At 35.7% G+C, this 22194-nt stretch overlaps 1 protein-coding gene across 1 annotated transcript in view; it reads right to left on the bottom strand.

Moving 5' to 3' along the window:
* Positions 1-22194, bottom strand: part of LOC110477034 (glypican-5) — a 231021-nt gene that overhangs the window by 164443 nt on the left and 44384 nt on the right. Inside the window, exons 4-5 of the mRNA XM_077781482.1 lie at positions 10466-10599; positions 6188-6313 (exon numbers count right to left, since the gene is read on the bottom strand). Coding sequence (XP_077637608.1) covers positions 6188-6313; positions 10466-10599 — 260 coding nt within the window. The remainder of the gene's footprint in view (positions 1-6187; positions 6314-10465; positions 10600-22194) is intronic.

Below are 22194 nucleotides of genomic sequence, written 5' to 3'. Positions count from 1 at the left end.
ACAATTTTTTATCATCTGTATTGTATAAATTACAGCAAAAATACCAATCTGTACACATAAAAATCTATAGAATATTCATCAAAATAGGATTACAAAACGAAAATTTTTCTTATATAAAGAAAAAATTTCTGCAAAGTTTCCCAATTAGACTCATAGGAAAAATTTGTGGTTTTCACATTAATCTCCCAACCAATTTCCAGATCTTTAAAGGCACCCTGCTTGAGTATCTATGTCATCTATAAAAATGTAAAAAGCAAAACCCTCAGCACAATCTCAGTTTCAAAAGCCCACTCACAGTCAGTGCAGGATGCTCAATGAAAATCTGACCTATAGATGTTAGGAGAAAAAGTCTTCAGCAGAGGTTACATAATAAGAAGGTTGAAAGGAACATCTGTAAAAGCTGCAGTGCTGAACATTATTACACTGAAGTCTCCTCTCTGGACTGCTAAAGTTGCAGAGTTTATAGAAAACTGCTGTGGGCATTACAGCAAAAGAAGACCCCATAGACAATATTTCACAACCCAAAATATTGTTTAAATAACTCATTGAGGGTACTGTATAAAATTGCCATGGCTAAAGGTGATAAATAACTCGGGTTTAGAAATATAAAGTGTTTCAGAGTATCAGTGCGTGAAACTGCAAAATATAACTAAACTTACTATTTGAAACAGAACCTGTATATCTAAGTTGAATTCAGTAAGAAGATATTTCTTTTATAAGAACTTCAATGAGGCACAAACTTTCTGTCTAGTATAATCTACTATGATTCACAGTTATTTATGCTATGCAAGGTTTATTTTTGAACTATGCATCAAAGTCTCCTGCATGAGTTTTCCTTGGTTTTAATATTAACCGTTATACAAAAAGGATACAATACATTTTTATTTTTATTGCCTCCATTCTTTCATGTTATAGAGTGTAGTAAAGTAGAATTCACCTAGAAAACCTTTAAGAGTCATCAGATCACTAATTGTGCTTCCTATTTTTCTATGATTGTGTAAAATGAAAAGCAAATACCTTCCAAAGTGAAGGTATGATGATGAAATAATTAAAACTTGGAATATTCTTTGTTACTGTTCTTTCTCATGCCTACCTTTGAATAGTCTTCTGTGACTTTAAATATGCTACAGTTTATTTAACATGGTGCTAATCATGTTTTTAATTTTAAAAGTCAATACAATTTGTAAATTATTACCAATCTAATAGAAATTAATTCACCCACTCCACTGTCAGAACCCTTCTGTTAGAGGCTTTGCTGTGCACGACAAACAAGTACAATGATTCCAGAGCAAACACTACAGAAAATGATATATTTGCTCAAGCAAACAAAGGAAAAGTGGATTATTTATTTTGAGGTTATCAACTGCAATACATACTTTGCTGGTTTTATGTAATTAAATCCATTCCATCCTGAAGCGACACAAGACCTATCTAAGCATATACCGAGACTAGATATTACCAATATTAAAGCAGGAATGACTTTTACTATTATAACTCACAGCAAAATAGGAAATAAGCCCCAAAATTATTATAAATTAAGAGATCTTATGCCAGTTCATGTCTTTGCTATGTTGACACTGAAATATGTATCATAAGCGCCTCTCAAACTGACTCAGTTCTTTGGCATCTGAAAACTTCTGGTTCTCTTCTTGTGGAAAGCTAGTGGTGTGAAGTTTTGACTTCATGGGAAGATTGAATGTTCACAGTTCAGGGTCATGCATTTACAAAAATTTGCATATTTTGAGGAAGTACAAGCTTACAGTTGTTTTTCCTCTATCATCTGTCTCCAGTCCTTGTTGGCTGCAGCTTATTGGGCAAAGCAGTAAGATCCATAATGGGATGTTCCTGCATTTTAAGTTGCTCGGGCACATCTTTTGCATAGGTGTCAAGTGGTGTCTTAGACAGCAGTTTACATTTTTCCTTGTTTTAAAAAGTGATGATTAGTCCAAATAGAAGGAAATTGAAATCAATTTATTAATTTCCCTTATATAACCATTTATCTTCTTTTGTTGGGTAAGAATGGGAACTGGTTTGTAGTACTTTTAGAATATTTAAAAACCAAAAGAGAAAATTTCCCCAGCCTAAGAGCTGTGCATTTGCTCTTATGTGCTAAGCATTTATTTGATGAGAGATGCTTATTATAATCACTTTTTAATGATTTGCTCAGCAATTAAAATCAATCATGCTGCTTAATTTCTCTTAATTTGGATACTTCAGATATGCGCTTTATATGAAACTCTTCCTTCAAAACTTGATTAGCTGTTTTTAATAATCTCATTACTCCTGAATCCTTCAACACACAAAATATTACTATTTTTTTCACTCACATCTATTTTTATTTCAGTTAAATTGCTGGTCCAAGGATATACAGTATATATTATGCTCTCTCTGTGTATTTTTAATTTATCTCTCTTCACATTCTAGCCAGGCTCTCTGGACAACCAAAGCTGTATAAATGTTAGTTAAATCTCTATGTTTGTCAAGTGGAACAATCTCAGTCTATTTACATAGCTCCCATTATTTTAGCTTTAATGTTAAGATGCCACTGAAAATTTAAACTCATATGTTTTGGTAGTGCATAACTTATTAATTTTAATTCCTCTTTTTCCATTGAATTTAATGAATCCTATAACATTAAACTCCAGCTACTTTATCATAACACTTGGCTATAGCTTTGAAAGGGAAGTTTGAATTTCAATTTCATGCTAGACCACTGCAGCCACACAACTGGGTAAGACAGGGGAGGGACTGAAGACTCCTCTGAGATGTCTTGTGCCTCAGCTGCAGTGACACAGACCTCATCAGAGTGGTCTTCCTCCCGCAAGTCCTGGCCACTACTGATCCTGCTAGACATGAATGCAGGAATGTGGGAATCCTGGTCTGAGGTTTTGATGAAAGCATGAGCCTGTACTTTGTGGAATGCTAGACCCAAAACAATTTCTAGAATTGCAGAATCAAGGGCCATATTTCCATGGCATTGTGATTTGGAAAAAAAAAAAAAAAAAAAAAAAAAAGAAGGCTTACACCAAAAATGGAACAGCTGAATTGTATGAAATGTAAACTGTTAAGTAAGCTTTCATTTCAATAATACCATTTTTCATTTTCTGACCTTTTCCCATCCAGGCTTGGTAATCTCTTGGATAGCATTAGAGAAGGCAAAGGTTGTAAGACTTAACTGATATCCAATATTGCCAGTGTTAAAACCTTTGAAATGCTTCCTTCAGAAAGATGCACAAAAAAGGAAAATTAAAAACTGCAAAGTTTTTTTTCCTCATTCATCTGTCTTCTGTCTTCAGGGCTTTTTGCTACTTGCAGCTTGAAACACAGATACAGCAAGTAGTCTAAGCAATCTCCTCAGGTCCTAATACACCAGCAATACATAGTTCATTATATTGTTTTCTCATGTCAAGCCCAAATTTCAGTCATCAGCAGCAATTTATGGCCCATGTTTTTGAAACAGAAGGCAAAAACAGATAAAATCTATTTGTCTTTAACTAATTTGAACAATGTAGACCTTTCCCCATCAGTGCCAGAAACACAGGTGAGATGCACTTATGAGTTCATCAGTATTGTTATTTATTATTATATTAATGGGCAGGCAGGATATGGGGAGAAACAAAAAGAGTAAAGAGAGTGAGTGTATGGATTCTTCAGCATTTAGAGAGAAAAGCAATGATGCCTGCTCCGTTATTATTGCTTCTAAAATGTCACAGTATCCTGGCATCATGACAATAGAAGTTGAGCAACACAGGATTTAGATAATCCTAGTTTCAAAATCATAGGGCTAGAGGAGATTTTAAGAAATTATCAAATTTATCTCCACATTGCTAAGATAAATCAGCTTTTGCTGCATCATTTCTCAGTGCCTGCCTTGCCTATTCTTACAAATCCTTCTTTATGTAGATTCTAGACAATAAAACTACTTATTTTTGTCCTTGTCACCAGAAAAATCTTGCTAATGTTTAAGCAGAATATATTTTAAATGCTTGCTCTGCATCCCAGCCATTATAAAAGCAAATACTAAACACTTCTTCCTCGGTCATAACTTCTCTAATATCAATACTAACAGTAAAAAACACTTATCTTGGCCAAAGTGCAGGACAGCTTTCCCCGCTTAAGTTACAAAAGAACAAATATAAAAAAATACAATTGAACAAAGGGCATTTTGACTACATAAGAAGGCAAAATGAAGGGCTGGAAGAGGACAGATCTGACTGCCTTCATGAAGATAGTGAAACAGGAGATTGTGTACCTCAATGTATTTAGTGTACAGTCAGAGGACTTGAGATGTAGGAACCAATCTGCAGGTCTCAGCTTCATTTAATAATCTAGAGCAACTCAGGGTTTCCTGTTCTGGTTTTAGTTATTCTGTACTTCTACTATCTACATCTCAGCTCTTTCAGGAAACTGACACTGACATTTACTAACCAAATATATAAATATATATGCATTAATATATATACAATGACAAAATATTTTAGTTAAGGAAATTTTTAAGTTAAACTAATAACAAAATGTTATTCCTTACTTTTAAGATACAGTGTTTTTGTCACCCATTATATCGTTGGGTGGATCCAATATTAAATGTATTGTATGCACACACATATATATAAAAGCATATATATAGCCTATATATATATTAGCATAACTATTAAATTACTTTTAAAATTACAATTAATTTAGAAAATTTAGGGAATATTTGATTTCTTTATCAGGACCTTAATGTCTAATCAATCAAAATCAAACAGTACATTGTAATAGTATAAACAAAGTAATAGTATAACCATATAACATAATAGATACAGCATAACAGTATCATATGATAAAATAAGAAAGGTTTGAAAATATCTAATTTATTAATAGAAAGTATATAAGCAGCCACAAGTTATGACAGAAGAAACTTGATCTCAGGGAATATGTCATTATAAGACCCTCACTTATATTGTTACTGAAATATTTAGTAGTACTACTTTAAGTGAACCAGGGAATGGTCAGAAAAACAAAAGCAAGGAGGTACAGTTGAAATTAAATCTCAAATACAGTTACCTAAAGAAGGAACACAGCATCTTCAGAAGACTGTTGAAATCCCTGGACAAAGGTTGCCAGTGAGACTGTCAAGGGAGTTACAACCACTCACTGGACTTTGGTGCTGCCACAGCACAGGACTGCCCAAGAAGAAAAAGAAAAGTGGGCCTGTAGCTGTTTGATAAAAAGATGTCACTAAGTTTCCTCATGTATCAATTAATAAATGACAGCTCCTATCTAACTTTTTAGAAATTCCTAAAGGTGAATATTGCCCACTGCTCTCTCTATTTGCTGTCTCACACTTTACTACCTCTCATCACAGCCTTCTTTGATATGACTTTTGATACTACCTACTAATCCACACCACATTAACATAATGACTTTTATTACTAATAACTGCAACAAACTTTTTATTTTTTTGGTCTCTGTCATCAGGAAGGGAAGGATTTCCTGCTCAGAGAAATGTTTGTTTTGCTGATAAAAGCAATAAAGCAAAAACACAGAGATCAGTTCTAAAAATCTTTCTGTGTTATAAGCTGTGTAATACACTGACTCCGGAGACACACATCTAGGACTGTAGCAGTTTATTATCTCTTCTTTGCCACTGCTGCTGAATGATGTCTCCCAAGCTGCTGCATATATAAAAAATACATGTTTCTCTTTTAAAATGTTTTATCTTCACCTTAAGTTTTAGTTCTCTCATGGGAAACAATATATAATAAGAGCTTACTTTATACTTCACAGCCAGAGAAGGTTTTAAGCTTGAGTCTCTTACCACATACTGCATTAAAAGGAGCATTTTATAAAGACCAAGCTCAAACAAAAATCTATATTCTTTTTTGTCCAACACTTATTTTGTAAATGCCAATCCAGCTTCTTTTCCAGTTTTATGTGTTTTTTGTATGTTTAGGTGCTGTGAATTTGAAGTAAAAATGTCTGACGAACATTGGAATTCCTTTTTTCTTTTTTCTAAACAGAGATCCAGGGAGATTTTATTTACTGCGTACAGGTGAAGCCTAAGAGAAGGGAACCCACGCTTTTTTATTTTTCAAACTAATGTTGACACTGACACACGGAAACACCATACTTGACTTGAATAGAAGCTGTTTTAGCAAAATTTGTTTTACAACAGAAACAAGACAGAAGTGAGGCAGAAATTTACCTCCTTACGACATCGTCTCCGTTCCAGCAGCGGAGCCCATCGGCAGCCGCCAGCTCGCTCCCGCACAGCTGCTCCGCCAGGCCGCCGAAAAAGGCTCGGTAGGGCCGCAGGTGCCTGATAAACTCCCTGCACACGGACACCAGAAATAATTGTCAGTGTCAACCAACAACACTGAGCTGCCTTGCTGTTGTGCAGCTCTAAAACATAAGGAATGTGTTTATTCCATTACTCTCCACTGGTTCCAGTGGTATTTAAATTGATCTGTCAATAGATGAGTTTGATTATTTTAGATACGCTTCATTAGTTTACAAAGTTGATACTCCCACTGATCAAATTTTTTTTAAAAAAAGCCCCTACTTTACATATGCTCTGGAAAAGGAACTATTTCTTTCAACCTGAAATTTTCTTGCATTGTAGTAATGCATTTTGCAATGTTATAGATGGACAAATAGATGCAAAAATGCTCCAAAAAGAAGTATAGCAAATAAAAAAATAGGTGCAGATTAATAAATCTCCTGTGCAAAAATGCTCCAAAAAGAAGTATAGCAAATAAAAAAATAGGTGCAGATTAATAAATCTCCTGTTTTCCAAAACTGCTGACAAGAAGTTCCCTACCTATCTTTATAAATGCTACAAAAAATATTTTTTAAAGTTATGCAGCAACTCAAGATTCAGATAAAATGGGTTTAGTAGGTGTTCAGTATTTAGTAAAGATTTAAATAACCATCTGAAGGATTGTATCAGTTCTACAATGTGCTGTGCTGGTAAGTTATAAATTATGTATTGTTATTTTAAATAATTTTTAAAATGCCCAGAGATAATGATAAGGTTTGTACTTAATTCAAAACACATTAATTACTTTTTAGTTGGTATGTTCTTAACAGAATTGTGGTATTTAATATTAAGTGTTTGTTTATTAATTGAAAATCTCTTTCTGGGAGACCCTTTCCTACTGGGAAAAATTGAAATACTTACTCATTCTGAAATGGAACATGACACATTACTGACTTATCTATGACCTGCAGTCACACAGAAAAGCCCCACCAAATTTTATACTCATTGCTCTGTAACCCAGTTAACTTTATGTTAACTCTATTTATAGTGTCTGGAGTTGTGAAAAAATGCCAGAAATAGTATATACATTTCCCTATATTTAGTCACCATAGGACTATATGCTATAGGGAATTTAATTATTCAGTATTGTTTACTTCAAATTAAAACAAATAAAACATCAGTGATATATACAGTCCATCATTTAAAAAGCCATACGTTCTTTCATGTAATAGAGCAAATATTTTACACAAACTACAGTGGTTTTGATTTACTATGTCTATTAAATGTGATGTGAGTGCCCTACTAATTCTAAAACTGCAGCTCTGAAAAATCCCATGTAGGGTCAATTTTGACGATGCAACATATAATTGCCTATGTGCATTAGGTTTTAAATATGATTCATCCACACTCTCCTAGCCATGAATAGCCATATCTTTTATTTCTCCACACCCAAAATTGAATCCAGTGTGCACAGTGACATTGCAATTTCCCTCCAAATGCCATTGAGTGGATTGATTTTGATTTTGTCTATGCTTTATGTTTACACTCTGGCTGAAAAATAGTGTTTAGAGGGTCCTCTCAAAGGGAACAGCTGGAAGTTTTTCTGAAGAAGAAATAAAAATAAATAAATATACCTGTCATAATATGCAGTCACAAATTGCATTCTAACAGAAAGGTCATTTGGTTTACTAGTAAATACGTTCTGAGGCAAAGATAAATTTAATAGAGAAGTAATAACTGATTTCAGCCCCTGTTGATGTCTGACCAAAATAGTTAGAAGGGCAAACGGTATGAATGTCAATTTTCACATGATCATCCTCTAGACCAGATAGCATGTAATTATAGGCAGCTGACCACAAATGTGCAATTACAGTCAGTGGAAGCTGAAGATACTTTTTATCTGTTTATTTAGAAATGCTTTTTTTTTTTTTTTTTTTTTTTCTTTTACAATTTCATCCTCTGTGCTAGAAGCTGTCTGCAGTAAGGAGAAAAAAGCATTATATACTTCCAAGTTTGTATGTTGCTATGGAAGGGTTTGTTAGATTTTTTTAAATTCATCTAACAATTTTTTGGCATCAAAAAAACAGAGAAATTGCTTTTTCTTCCTGTACCAAATAGCACCAAAAAATACCAGCTTAGGTCAAATAGGTAAAAATAATTCAGAAGTTCAGGTAGTAGCAACCCAACGTGTATGTTAAATTGTAAACATTCATCTGGACATTCTGCTGGAAAACTGAAGTACCACAGGAGGTAAATAAGGTGGAGTTAGAGAAGAGCACTTCCTTAAGAGCAGGCTGCAAGCACTTGCTAAGTCACACTTCCATGTGAGGTTCTTACAGTTGCTATGGGAATACAGAGTGAAATGTAAAGTGATTGTGCCTAATAAGGAAGGAGGTGATCCAGGAGGTGGAAACTGCAGATGGCAGCAGACAGCAAGTTGTTAAACTGGAATCTGTATCAATGGATTTCAAAATTTCTTTGCCTTCCCCTTTTTGGTGCAGAGTTTATATGCCACGAAGAGTGTCCAGAATCTCAGACAGGTGAGAGAGAAGGGAAGGGAAGGGAAGGGAAGGGAAAACAATGTTGCTTTGTGTTGCCCAATGCCTCTCATGCCCCTGAAGGTCTCTCAGGTGATCTCCCTGAGGTCAATACAGCATTCTGTGCTTTGAAACATGAAACAGTCCTGGTTTAAGTGGGATTTTTGAATATATTATTGTGTTTGCAGAGTGTTAGCAATGAGAAAATATCAAGAACTTGCATGTAACTGAGAAACATGTACCCGTGTAATGCGTATTCCCTGAAAAACATCTGTCCTGGCTAAAGTAAACTTCTGGTTTGCAAACCTTTCTGCAACCACAATGTTTTCAAAGCCCTCTATTTATATTTTGAGTTGTTTTTATTTTTTTCCCACTATTTAGTAACTGGAGGGCCTTACACTGAGAAGAATGGTTTGCCTTTGAAGCTCAGAGGCACCTTTTCTTCTCCAGAAGTGCGCAATTACCAGGAGTGAGCAATTATTCCCTGAAATTCTCTCACTTCTGTTTCCTTCTGCACTACAAAGTGAAATGAGAGGAAAAAGAGGACAGAGAAAACTTCTCTGTGTTTTAGCAAACACTACGACAGAAATGAAATTTCTGATTTTAACTTTGTACTTTATTTGCATAATGGAGCCTTCAATCTTAACTGCAACATTCCTAACGCCTTAGAGTGCTATTATGGTCATTAAAAACCTGATTAACTAGTCTAAATATAGACTGGCCTTTGAGATTCCTTCAGCTACCTAAGATATCTGCAGAAAGCTGGAAGCTACCACAGAATCAGAGAATCTACTGATTTGGAAGGGACTCACAAGGATCTTTGAGCCCAACTCCTAGCCCTCCACAGGGCCATCCTCAAGAGTCTCACCAAGTGCCTGAGAGTATATTCCAAACACTTCTGTCAGGCTTGAACTCCATGATGCAACACCTATGATATGGGACACCTGTATCCTTCTTGGCGGAAGATCAGCTGGGATACCCCAGGGTATCCCTGAGTGGCACTGGATGATTACAGACATGTGCACAGCTAAAATGACTTCTCCTTTCCACAGACTGTAATGGCAGCTCAAACACCAACCTCACAGAGTTACACAAAGTTCACCCTGCAATGCTGATATGAGTTTAAATTTAATCTCCAAGCCTCTGCAGTCACTTCAGTTAACTATATACCAGCAAAAGAGCCAGAGAAAAAAAAATCAGCAGGTTTTGCTTAAACAAGACTTTTTAGTCACAAATGCTGTTGTCTTTTTTTTTTACACCAGAAAGGTATGTAAGAAAAATAATTAATTTTTTATGTCTTATCAGCTTGTTTTATCAGTTTTTTGTAAAAAGCTACAGTTACTTTTTGTCAAATTTAGTAATGACTGCTGCTATGTAAAGTTAAATGTAATTTTAAAAATTACACACAGAACTACGACTCATATTCTATCAATGTTATCTACTCTCCTAAATACTTTAAATCACACCAAATGACTCTGGTCATATGTCCATTACTTCTGTAAACAAAATCGAGTCATGTAATTACCCTTTCCAAAATGTAACAGTAGACTGTGTTGCTAAAATGCTTCATTCTTTGCAGATTTTATTATCTAGTAATGCATGCCATTGCATTGAGCATAATCTAGTCTGTTGTAAAATTAATGGCTTACTGTATTCTTTCTTTCTGGCTGCAAAAATAATGTCTTACTTTCTTCTGTTGGTGAGTGTTTGTTCACTGTCTCTGGAGAACATCTTCAACCCTTGATTATCTTTGTTCTGATCAAAGGAGCAACCTGGAGAATGTTTAGGCTTTCTTACAGGAGGGCCACATATCTTATTCACCTAAAAGGAAAAACAGCCACAAGAAGGAAAGAACACATGTAAGCAACAATTGTTATCTATCTCTCAATTCAGTTTCACTACATTTTATCAAGAAAGACTAAGATATGAAAAGCATAATTAATTATGTATGACACTGTGTAACACCGTATCCATAATGAATGCAGCAAACATATAATTAGCCATTTTATAGTAGAAAAAAGTAGTAAAAGCATTCCTTTTTAAGGGATACCAAGTGTGTAAGAAAGTCACCATGTATTTTATTGATTGTGGTGTTTTTTTCCCATAAGGAAGTGTATTTTTATGGAGACTGTATCAGTATCCTCAGAGAATATCAGCATATTCCATTTTTTCTTTAATGTATCCCAATCACATTTTTAATATGCATTGAACTTTGTGCCTTCTTTCAGGGTTCATGAATTATTATAGCATGCTCAGCCCAGCTACACAAATATATAGTGGACAGTTAGCATGGTGGAAACTTGCATTATAACAATGAAAGACATTAAGGTAATGACCCAAGATGTAAGTTTAATGATACTGGACTACAGATGTTGAAAATATCAAGGAATTTTATGTCCAGCTTTCTGATCTAGATGTCAACAGATAAAAATTCACACAAAGTCTCATTTTCTTCTTTGTAAAATGTGATATTGAACATCTTCTATGACATAGGACATCACATTCATATCTCATCACTCTTCCTAGTCATTGAATAAAAAAAATTAGAAATATACATATATTTATTAAATAGGAGATAGTTATGATAGTTATGCTTGTAATCACATCTGACAAGATATATTAAGCAGACTGAACAGCATGCATTTATGTAAGCTGGCACTGGAGAAAAATTAATACTGTATGTGATTTATGAAAACTTGATAGTCATTAGGTAGTCAACTTTTAGAGAGAAAAAGGGAGAGAGAAGATCAATATGGCCTCTAATGCAGACATCCAATCTTGAAGCAGAAACATATTCAAAATGCTACCATGTTAAGGAAGGTGTGTATGCTACACAACAAGGATTACTGTTTCCTATTTTATATTCCCACATGTAAGCACAGAGACAGCAAATAAATCTAATTTTCAGGTCATTGCACATTTAAAGAGAGAAATGCAAGTCTTATGGACCATCTTTCCAACTAAGAGCTCCTGTAGAGGTAGTCGAGAAATACATTTAAAATTTAAAAGAGAATAAAACACGTTTCATTTTAATGAGTTTGTTGTCATGCATGTTGTATGTGGTGATAATGAAAGATTCACTGAACGCACTTGCTTAGGTCAGTGAAAAGAAGAAAGAATCAGCATTATTACTACATAAGAACTAGTGTTCACCTTATGATTTGAAATTGAAGGTAAAGTTGAAAGTGAGTAGTCCTTTTAGGTTGTGGTTCACATATCACAACACAGTCATCCAAGTTATAGTTTAGACCCCCTCCAAATGACATGCCCAAATTTACCTGCAAGACAATTATCACTGGACTTATGCCTAATGTCCTTTAAGGGATTACACTTTGAACACCATTTGAGGCGTTCATCTCAATGTTTCTTCTTAGAGACAGGGTCTCTCTGGACAGCATCTTACTACATTCCTTCTTGTCCTCAAATTCAGTTTCAAACCTCCTTCACTCTATTTCCTCCAGTAAAGCATTTCCCACATTAAAGCATATCCCACCAGCTTAACTGGACTCCCCATTTTCCCCCCTTGTCTCTACACCTTTTCGGTGCTTCACGCATCCTTACACAAATTTGCTCCTTCAGTGCCAGCCTGTGCAGCAGCTTATCACACCAGCCTCTCTATGCCAATATAATGGAGATATACCAGAGACAAACAAAATGTTTCCATCATTTTATTTGTCTCACTTTTATCATATTCTTTTATGCTGACTGATGTGACACAGGGAGCATTGTGCTTATGATCAGCTTCTATGACAAAGCAGCTGATTGTTAGAGTTGCCTCAGTTCCAGCTCCCCATACACTCTTCAGCTACTGTCTACCTTATCAAAAATAAAAATAAGTTTTAACAGAGAGTCAGAGTCAGATTCAGATGTTTGGGAAGGAGGCTCTGTCTCATGACAGGCCTGGGTCGGGTGTTTAGGGTGTTGTAGGTCTCAGGTGCCTTGTACATCTGAACTTGTCCAGGTACTTGCAGAGCCTGATTGCAGGGTGAGAGCCTGTGGGGAGAGGAGAAACAGGGTGGAGGTGGCCTGCTGGCTAATGCAGCCCCTGAGCAGATGAGCAACAGTCCTTCAGGGAATAAAAAAAAAAAAAAAAAAAAAAAAAAAAAAAAAAAAAAAAAAAGAGCAAACAAGAGAATCCACAACTATCCATGTTTCTTGAATTTACAGTAAAGTCTCATTATATTTTGCTCTGACTAAAGTGAACAAAAAAAATCATTAATTTTTACAGTTATAGTGCCTTGGAACATGGATGATACTTGTAGTATGTGTGGTGTACATAAACAGTTCTTTCAAAATATTGTCTTACAATCTTTCTCTATTCTCTGAATCAATGTCTCAAGAAATGCATTTGAAATAGTAGGAAATTTGCATTCACTGATACATGTAAATACAAACCTCAGTTTCAAATACAAAATCTTTCTTAAAAATTAATCTTGGGTAAACTTTATATATAAAAATAGCATTAAGAAACAGTCATTATCTGAAATGTAAGTTCTTTGTAAGAACTTTTTTTTTTCCCCCAGTGTTGGAAAATCCTGAAAATTCTAACAAAAAGCATTTGCACAGCACCACATACACCTCTGCCATTCTCACAAAGATATGCATGCCAGTAATCATACTGCTGAGAACTCAGTTCTGTTAATGAGGGCAGCAGCACAAAATTCGCTCTTTAGCAGCCACTCACTTATTCAGACAGTTTCTGAAGGATGAACTACTTCAGCATTTACAATGGTCATGTCAGCATCTCTGTAACCTTTCTCATATCTGTGATATTTAAACCTCTGGGATCACTGGATTTGTATGGTGTTGGTTCTTCTTTCTGTGTCTGTACACCATGCTCCTATTGCTCACCCAGCTGAACCCAGCCTGGGGTTTTTAAACTGCTCAGTAGTGTCTGTCACTTTTATGTCATTAACTTACTCTGCAAGACAAATTTACTTTTGCCTCCCTCGCTAGCCCAGTCTTCATTATCACCTGGTTTCTTCAGTAAACTTGTGCATATGAAAATATCATGTACTCTTGTCTTGCCTTCAGGTGCCTGTTCTGTCTGTGAGCCAAATAATTTGTAACTCAAACATTCCAATATTTAATTTTCCAGCACAGGGCTGATGACAGTCTAAAAACCAAATAAATACAGTTTCCATAATAATTTGTGCTTTATATTTTTTTAATGCTTTATTTATATCTACAGGAAGAAGTATATGTTATAAGTGTAACATCACCTAGCTCTATTTCTTATGTTTTATGAAGTACAACTATAGCCATTAGCTACATTGTTTCCTAATTTTTAGTCTTTGCACTGCAAAATTAACCCTCCAATTGAGAAATCATTCAGTGCTATTATTGCCAGTCTTGAGAGATTGGAATTGTAACTTTGAGAGAAGAGCAATGTTCTTACTACTCTACTGAAGTAATAAATTACCATTTTGCAGCAATATCTGATCAGAATGTATTCCTACTGTCTTCCAGTGTCACTGGAATGGGATTTTCTCTGATTGTTTCCACAAACAGCATTTTTCTTGGCTTCAAAACCAAAAGAGTGTAAAGAATGATCCTCAAATGGGATGAAGAATAGAAAAGTGAAACAGAAAAGTCATCAGAAAACTAATTTAGTGAGATAACTCTCACTGAATTTCATGAAGAATTAAAGACTTCCACAAAATTTTAAAACAGGTAAGCCTCAGCAACTTGCTAGGACTTTTTATCTTTTTTTTTTCCATTTTTGAAACCTTCTGAAATACCCACACAGTATTTAAAAGCATAAAATGAAACTTCAGAAAATTATAAAATTCCTGATTTTCACAGTTCAGACAAACCTATTGTCATTATAGTCAGCATGCTGTTATTACGCACAATTTGTATGCCACAGTATGATGGCTGAGTTAATTAAAAGCTCTTGTAATAACCACGCAGTTAAATTGCAATTAGTGCCACACATGAACTTTATGGCACTTTGATTTTGCTTGGTGTGATTCCTTAGAATGTCTACTTATGATTACTCACAGTTTGGAAAACTGGAGCATTATAAACCTTTGCATTTAAACAGGGCTGGACAATGATGGGAGCATCACAGCAATAATGGTTGGACATCATCCTCTAAGTTCAGACACTCAGTATGAGAAATATGTCACATTCTTTGTTTCAATTTTGGTTTGCACCTTTTGCTCTTTTTCCCCACAACACAAATGTTTTTTTTCTGACCTCAGCATTTCCACCAAAATTATTTTACATCAAATGACTGAAGCAAACAATGCAAAGTCCTGTGATGCACTTCAAACTAGATTTACAAAGTCTCAATAGACTCAAGTTTTAAATGCCTGCATGGACTATGGCCACAGTGATGCCTTGAAGGTCTGTGAGACTGGATCAATCTAATTAACACCTGACACATACTCCATTTACAGGAAATCCTAGAAATATATACATACATGTATCAAAACCTTAGAGTACTTGCTAAACCTACCAAAAAAACCCATGAAAGAAACTTTTAAAATGAAGTTTCTTTCATGTTTCAGACTCCTGATTCTGATACCCAGCCAGATCTGAATAAAAGACCAAGAGGTTTTGTACCTAGAGAGGTGTCTTCTCCCGTTCCTTGATGCACAACACAGTCTAAGTGACTAGCTATGCCATAATCTGATTTTATTTAATGCATGTTTTAGGTAGTGATTATTCTGGTGGCTTTAAATTCTAGCTGTCAGATCACAAACTTGCCATATTCCTTACAGTTAAATCCGCTCAAACACTCATGAGCAAATGGACAGCTGAAATCTAACAACCCTAAAATAAAGCTAGAATGAAATATCACACTGGTTGGAAATCCATTTGTTACAAATAAAATTGTGGTTAATTTTATTTTCATTTCTAGAAATACAAAAGGAATACTTTCTTCTAGAAACAGATTTTTGATGAGTTGCCAGCATTTGCAGTACCAGATTACTAATCAAAAATACCAAAGACTTTGATCAAGGAAAATAATGCATTACACTGCTATAGTTTCCCTGGTTTGTATTATCAACTAAACCACGAGAGGGAGCATCAGTATTTCAGTATTCCCAAGCACTTCAGCAGCTTTCTATTGGGGGGTTTTAGGTGTGGTTTTTTTTTTTTTTTTCTTTTTTTTCTTGGAACAGTTGCTCATTTAATATCAAACTTCTGTTTCAAAAAAAAAAACCCTGTATTTTGATATATGAGAGGGCACACATGGCATGGGAGATTTAAGTATTTCCTATCAAGACAAAATCCAAGGTTTTGAAAACAAGGAGAGCAAGCATGAGGTAATAAACATTTGCTTTTCCTTCAGAACAGGAAAAATGCTAATATGCAATCATTAATGTGAGGAGAGACTGGTGAAGTACCAGGTTTTCAACCCAGAAAAACCATGAAGAAATTCTGTATTATTTTCTTTGCTTTCTTTCCAAATTTTGTCTTCTTTATCTGAGACTACTTGAGTCTAACAATATGTCTCAGACACTGGAAAATAAGAAAATTCTGGAGTTACAGTGGCAAATTACAAGATTCATACCTACGCTTAAGCATTTTACAGAATTTGCAGGAGAAGTCCATGACAAGTGAGGAGGAAAAGATTGTGAACAAAAGCCTAGAAAATCAGACACTTAGAATAATACCTGCTAAAATTACTAAACAATTTAGAATCCCCTGTAAGACAAATCTCAAATAGACCTGCCAGCTAATGATATTTTCTGAGAAATTTTATTCAAAACTGAAATTGAAATTTCAGGTGATACACAAAAATCTGCAGCTATAATTTTTCAAAAGAGATGGAGTTGGAAGTTGTTTCAAGCTCAAAAAGGAGAAATCCAATTCAAAGAAAACTTGTGGAATATAAGAGTTTGTCTCACACCCAAGCAGGTGGTATTGAGGAAGAAGAAATGTAAACTGCAGATGCACAGAATGCACACCCACCAGCAAGGTAGTGGTAGCCTCCTCAGGAAAAAAAAAACAAAGGATTACATGCTGGAAATAAAAGGGAAGTAATTTTCTGTGATATATAAATTGAAGTACAACTTGGAGATACTGAAGTAACAATTCCACTTGGTTTGGCACCATGCAGCACCACTGCCATGGGGAAACGCCTGATCCCTCTAAGTATTCAAGGCCAGGCTGGATTGGACCTTGAACATCTGGTCTGGTGGAAAGAGTCCCTGTCCATAGCAAGAGGGTGGAACTGGATAATCTTTAAAGTCCCTTGCAATGCAAACCATTCTGTGAGTCTACAAACAGTCAAGAGCAAGGTAAGAGACAAAAATGCAAAGAGTTTGTAAACCTGCTTTGAATAATAAGGTTTTTTTTTCATATGGTTTTGTAAAAGACTGCTGTTCAAGCTGTTGGATTTTAGGAGTCACAGTCCCCAACTTTCACAAGACTGAGACTCGTATCTTCCTCTTAATACTGCTTTTATCAAAATCAGTAATCCTGTCCAAGTTCTTGAGAACTCTGTTCTCATTTCTTATCAACGTTTAATTATCTGTGCTTTCCTTCATAATTTTGCATGTTGGGGATTGCAAAATGAAATCTAAGAGCCCATTAAATATGAGCTACTTAATATACTTTTAATTTGTGTCTTCTGGTCTTTAATTACTGAAATTGTAAATGGTTTTAATTCTGCTTCTCCATTCATGAGGGACTAACACTCAGCAAGTCTGGCAGCAAAAATAGTTTCTCCTCCTGAATGAAGCTGGAAGAAAAGATTTTTTTGTTGTTGTTTTTGTTTTTGGGTTGGTTTTTTTTGTTTTTTTTTTTTACTTTAAATGACTTAATGTCAGGGGAAATCCGAATGTTCTCAGCCAAGTTACCCTGTAGCCAGAACACAGCACTGCCACTTCAAACTCTTCAAAGGCAGTTCAACAAAAACTGCTTCTTATGAGGGGCTGCCAGCTCTCCCAATCCAAGTCTGCTTCAGTGGATGCCAAGGTGTTTCATTTATGTTCAGTGAAAACACTCCACGGTTCTCCTCCAAAAAGAAGTTATATAAAACCAGCAGTAGCCCTTTCCAAAGATCAGCTGCTTGTGAGTAGCTGGACTGATTTATTTATGCTTAGTTCAAATATACTTTATTAATCTTTATTTCTGCGTGCCCAGCAAATAGAGCTCTGACACAGACAGCTAACATTGTGCTGCCTTGTAGGACACAGGCAGAACTGTCCTTTAACTCTAGGTCTAAGATTATCCAGGATCACCTATGTAAACCAAAAGAAATTCTTTATAAATGTGACTGTCAATGAAAGCAGAACTGGGGGCCTATAACCTTTATCAGGCATGTAACTCACTTTAAATAAAAACCATATTTCAATTTACAATACATGAAGAATTAGTGAAAGCAAACCAAGTTGGTTGCATCAGCATATCTGCACAACGTATTTACACTTCATTGCAGGCTGCAATTTATGTTCCAAAATTGTGAAGAACAGAGCAGTTTTGTTAGCAAAATACTGTAACAGAAGTATGTAAGCTAACAAAATCATGTTATCTTAAATTAGCAGTCAGAACACATTATTACATTTAGCATTAGACACTGTCAATAACTCTCTCTATAATTGGAGGGTCACCTTTTCATGATAATAAGAATCAAAAAAGTCAGAAAAAAAGGAGGGGAAAACCCACTATCTAGTTAGTATTTCAGAGACACTATGTGTTTCCTCCCCATTCCAAACTGCAGCTTACAAGATCAATGTTTCTGCTTCCTGTACCTGTATATTAAGTGTTTCAATGGCTCCTCACTCTCTTCTTTGTACCTGGGAAAGCCAGTTTTCCTTTAAGACCTTTTGCAACGTACAAGACAGTCCCTTATTCGTACATACTCATATCATTTCAGGGACCAAAACAGTCCAGAAAGCTCATTTGCTTCAAACTCCCTGGATTTGCCCCAAAAAAAGTTTTTCCCTTACAAGGAGTTGGCAACAATTTAAAGGCCAACCAAGATACCAGAAGTCAGCTCAGCTCAGTACCTCGCTCTTTGTGAAGTTATTCTGTTTCACAATGGAGAACAATGGAAAACAAAAAGCAGAGAAAAAACACAGATACAGCTTACAGAAAGGATTTTTAGTGTTCTTCTTTACACTTGTTCATACCTTCTACTCAGCTTTGGGGAAGGTATAAAAAGTCCTTCTTTCTCTTTTTGCAATTTTGAAGAATCAGATTGCAGTACTTCAGTCTCTTAGAGAATCCTTCTCACCTTCAGTCCAAGTGCCCAGTAGGCATATTGAGACAAACCTGCCATTGTTCCAAAGCAGTGTTAGGTATCTATCATATCACCTAAATCCAGACCATGATGGCAGCCCAGACTGATTACTCTGCATTTGTCAGGCCTCTGACTCCCCATGCAGTCAATGCAAAGAGAAAAGCCATTGCAGATCTGTGCATTTTGCCCAAATTTTGCATAATCTTCTGTTATTAAAAAAAAAGCTAAAAAAAGGGAAGGTATATTAAAAATCCTACACTTTCCTGACATACCAGATCTCCATCTTAAAAAAGAAATGCAGCAAAATTGAACAACTTAACATGTTTCAAGTAATTTCAATTTGTGAAGCAGGTTAATTCAAAACTGATTAAATCCGAATGCATAATGCATCCATTATATACTCCTACATTATTTACTTTACTTAGATTGAACATATCTCATTTCAACCTGCACTACTTAGCATTGTTTGCCAAAGTCAGGCAGGTGTGTTGATAACTGTGGGGGGTTGGACTTGGCTAAGAGCCAAAGGCCCACCCAGCTGCTCTCTCACTCCCTCTCCTCTAAAGAAAAAGGGGAGAGAAGTAAGAAGCTTGTGGGTCAAGGTTAAGACAAGGAGATCACTCACCAATTAAAGTCATGCCCAAAACCGCCTCAGTTTAGGGAAGTCTAATTTCGCAAATTAAAAACAGATTATAATGGTGGGAAATAAAGTTCAGACTAGAAACACCCTCTTCCTATCTCTTCCCTCCTTCATCTCAATGTCAATCTCATTCCTTCATTTCCAGCTCTTCTGTTACCGCTCAGTCCCCCAGGTACTGCAGGGGGCTCGGGGACTGAAGGTTGCTGCCAGCCCATAATACTTTGTAAGTGCAACTGCAGCACATACAAGTAACTCCGCTGTAGGAGACACAGGGGAGGAATCTGAGCAATTCAGCAAATGAATTTTAAAAAAGCACTTTTCAGAACATGACACTGGATTTGAATGTCTTCTCACCAAATGTGAGAAGAGGCATAGAAAAGGATGTACCTTGAAAGTGCTACCAAAAGCTGAGATACCATATATTTTAAATTCTGAGAAGCTAAGGAACACAGCAGTTGATTTTGTTTAGACAGTCATAGTTTCATGGTTTCATGTTCTGCCATTATGAACTTGTTTCTTGATGGAAACAAGTGCTTCCAGTGCTTGCCACACATCTCCTACTGTATCATAAACCTTAAAATAAAAGACAACCAGGATATTATCAAGTGTATGTCAAGCAACGTGTACTTACTTTGTCTTTCCAATTTACACTTGAGTACAACGCCTGGATATATCAAACGAGCAGATCATAACCCTAACACCCATTTTTCCATAATGTGCACATAACTATGCATGTATTATTGCCTCTGCCAATATTCTGTGCATGATTTCAAGCCCTGTTTCTACACATTCAAAAAAAGGACAACAATTGCACTGGAAAAGAACACCAGTTTTGAGGATAACCCAGCAACATTAGGCATACAACTGCCATTCCAACACACAAAATGCTCTGAGTTGTGGTTGCCACGATTTTTATGTTAAATGCTGTAGCAGGTATCTTCTTGTTATTGGTTAAACACTGATTTCAGTCACAAAAAAGCCACAATAGGTACTTATAGTAATATACAGTGCTCTACCCATATCCTATCAACCTGGCTGTCCTATTAAGGAAGTCAAGTAGGTTAACCATTACTCCCAATCAACTTTTTTTCTATTTGTTTCAAATATAGTTTCCAGGATTAGTTACTCCATCACCTTTCCAGGGATGGAGGTAAGGCTGACTGACCTGTATTTTCCTGTATCATCCTTCTTACTCTCTTTATAGGTATCACTTTATTATAGCAATTCTGGCTGTTTATAGCTAGTCAATTCCAGCAAAAATACCCAGGACAAAAATTAAATTCTTATTTGTCAGTCAGAAGAGCTATTAAATTCTTATTTCTGCTAGCATTCTATGCCACAAGAAAGACCTTGTTTTCTTTCTAGTATTAGACAGGTGATTAAAAAAACACCAAGACAAAAGTCCCTCTTAATAGAATATAATTATGCCCATGTTTTAGAAGATACATAACTTATTCTTTCAGGATTAGACTGAAAAGAATGGACTTGAGAGCTTCCACAATTTTGGTATTTTTCTTGTCTCCAACTGTTTGGAAATCTCTTACAACACAGTGAAGACATAGCACTTTTGAAAATCCCTTTCTGAATTTTTGTAGGCTTATATTACATATAAAAACACATAGAAAAATTTTACCAAACCTGTAGTACAGATTTCTCACTTCCAAAATAAGAAAATGCCAGATTTTTGTTTTGTTTTGTTTTGGGGTTTTTTGTGGTTTTTTTGTTTGTTTGTTTGTTTTGTTTTGGAGGGGTTTTTTTTTGGTTTTTTTTTGTTTGGTTTTTTGTTTCTGAATCCCTCATTTTTATATGCATACGTATCTTTTAGTATCATGGTCACATAGTTCATTTTCCTTCAGATCCCAAAATCATCAGTGCTCAGAATATCCAATGAACAACTGATCAATATTCCTTTTCATCTCTTTTATTCAATATTAAACTCAGACACCATTGATCTTTTGGGAATCAAGAACAAAACTGGTATGCAAATTTTGCAAGGAAGATTTAACTATAAAGCCCTATGAAATTTAAGCTTTTTCTTTTCTCCTTTTCCTTTCCCCTTTTTCTTCATTTTTGACTGACCTCAGACCACTTTCCTCTTCTCTCAGGTTCTCTGTTTCTTCCACCCCAATGAACCTCTCCCTTACAGGTTACCCAATGCGTGGCAGCACAAGTCTTCGAACAGTAAAACAAAACTCTGGCTAAGAGCACAGACACTCCCTCAACCAGCTTAACTTTCAGCTGCCAGGGCAGCAGGCATGGATGGAAGCACAAGGGTGGGAACAGAGAGCTGAGGATGGTGCCAGAGCAGGACTTGGGCAATCCAGGGTGACACTGGATTAAACTTCTGTTGAATCTCACTGTAAGTGACACTGGAGTGTGTGTTCCATGGCCTGGGGCTGTGACATTAATCCTTACATAAAGGGAGTGCAAAAATGCCCTTACGCTGGGGATAGTAGGCTCTAGCCACACCAAAACTTTGTGTATCTTGCTGAAATCTCTCTTTGTCCTTCTGTCTTAACACTGACAGTGGTTTCATAATAGAAAGGGGGTGACATGAAACAATTTATTATAACTT

The sequence above is a fragment of the Lonchura striata genome, chromosome 2 (genome assembly GCF_046129695.1).
Source record: "Lonchura striata isolate bLonStr1 chromosome 2, bLonStr1.mat, whole genome shotgun sequence".
Lineage (NCBI taxonomy): Eukaryota > Metazoa > Chordata > Aves > Passeriformes > Estrildidae > Lonchura > Lonchura striata.
This window is presented reverse-complemented; position numbering and strand designations above follow the sequence as displayed.